This window comes from Coturnix japonica, unplaced genomic scaffold, assembly GCF_001577835.2.
Source record: "Coturnix japonica isolate 7356 unplaced genomic scaffold, Coturnix japonica 2.1 chrUnrandom1577, whole genome shotgun sequence".
Taxonomy (NCBI): Eukaryota; Metazoa; Chordata; class Aves; order Galliformes; family Phasianidae; genus Coturnix; species Coturnix japonica.
Genome location: NW_015440617.1, coordinates 1,680 through 3,556, shown reverse-complemented (window position 1 = coordinate 3,556; position 1,877 = coordinate 1,680). Strand labels below are relative to the sequence as shown.

The window sequence follows — 1,877 nt, the reverse complement described above, 5'->3', positions numbered from 1 at the left end:
CCCATTTTTAGTCTCTTTTTGGGTCTATTTCCCCATTTTTGGGCTATTTTGGGTCTATTTCCCCCATTTTTGGGCTCTTTTTGGGTCTATTTCCCCCCCTTTAGGGCTCCCTTTTATAGGGCCAACCCTATAGGGCCATCCTTATAGGACCCCCACCCCAAACGACACCTCCCAAGATGGCGGCCTTATAGGGCCAACCTTATAGGGCCAACCTTATAGGGCCAACCTTATAGGGTCAATCTTATAGGGCCAACCTCATAGGGTCAACCTTATAGGGTCAAACTAATAGGGCCAACCTTATAGGGCTTCCATTATAGGGCCAACCCTACAAGCGGCCTTATACGGTCAACCTTATAGGGCCAACCCTATAGAAACCCCCACCCCAAAAGACCCCCAACCCCCCATATCCCACCCTATTATAGGGCCAACCCTACAAGCGGTCTTATAGGGCCAACCTTATAGGGTCAACCTTATAGGGCCAACCTTATAGGGTCAAACTAATAGGGTCAACCTTATAGGGCTTCCATTATAGGGCCAACCCTAGAAGCGGCCTTATAGGGTCAACCTTATAGGGTCAAACTAATAGGGCCAACCTTATAGGGTCAAACTAATAGGGCCAATCTTATAGAGCCAACCTTATAGGGCCAACCTTATAGGGCCAATCTTATAGGGCCAACCTTATAGGGCCAACCTTATAGGGCCAACCTTATAGGGTCAAACTAATAGGGCCAACCTTATAGGGTCAAACTAATAGGGCCAAAATTATAGGGCCAACCCTACAAGCGGCCTTATAGAGCCAACCTTATAGGGTCAACCATATAGGGCCAACCCTATAGAACCCCCCACCCCAAAAGACCCCCCAACCCCCCATATCCCACCCTATTATAGGGCCAACCCTACAAGCGGCCTTATAGGGCCAACCCTATAGAACCCCCCACCCCAAAAGACCCCCAGCCCCCCATATCCCACCCTATAACCCCCATTGACCCCATAGAGCTTCACTTACCGGGGTGAAGTCGGGTGCCCTCCATGCCTTGGCCATGGCCCCATAATCCAACACCAGTTTCCCATCCGGACCCCGTAGGTCGTTATTGGGGTCTCCATCGTAGTCCCCGCAGACCCCACAAAGTTCCCCATTGGGTTCCATGGTCACCGTCACCGTCATTTCCCCTTTAGGGTTTAGGGTCACCTCCAGGTGGGGATTTAGGGTCACGGAGATCCAGCTTTGGGATCGGCGGATGGAGAGATTGGGGGAGAGCTGGGATGGGATGGGGGCTGGGACCCCATTGACCTGTATGGGATAAGAGGGGGGATATGGGGTGATCCATATGGACCCATTTGGGCCCATGGGGTCTATGGGGGCCCATGGGGTCTATGGGTGCCACCCATGGAGTCTATGGAGGTCTATGGGGTATATGGGGGCCCATGGGGTCTATGGGATCTATGGGGGCCCATGGGGTCTATGGGGGCCACCCATGGGGTCTATGGAGACCCATGGAGTCTATGGGGTCTATAGGTGCCCATGGGGTCTATGGGTGCCACCCATGGGGTCTATGGGTGCCTATGGGGTCTATGGGGTCTATGGGTGCCACCCATGGAGTCTATGGAGGCCTATGGGGTCAATGAAGGCCCATGGGGCCTATGGGGCCACCCATGGGATCTATGGGTGCCTATGGGGTCTATGGGGTCTATGGGGGCCACCCATGGAGTCTATGGAGGTCTATGGGGTCTATGGGGGCCACCCATGGGGTCTATGGAGACCCACGGAGTCTATGGGGTCTATAGGTGCCCATGGGGTCTATGGGTGCCACCCATGGGGTCTATGGAGGCCTATGGGGTCTATGGGGTCTATGGGTGCCACCCATGGGGTCTATGGG

At 54.2% G+C, this 1,877-nt stretch overlaps 1 protein-coding gene across 1 annotated transcript in view; it reads right to left on the bottom strand.

Moving 5' to 3' along the window:
* Positions 1 to 1,006: 1,006 nt before the first annotated feature.
* LOC107307897 (IgGFc-binding protein-like) overlaps positions 1,007 to 1,877 on the bottom strand; it is a gene marked incomplete at its 3' end in the record, with an annotated part of 2,422 nt that continues 1,551 nt past the window's right edge. The window contains exon 2 of the mRNA XM_015851393.2: positions 1,007 to 1,291. Coding sequence (XP_015706879.1) covers positions 1,007 to 1,291 — 285 coding nt within the window. The remainder of the gene's footprint in view (positions 1,292 to 1,877) is intronic.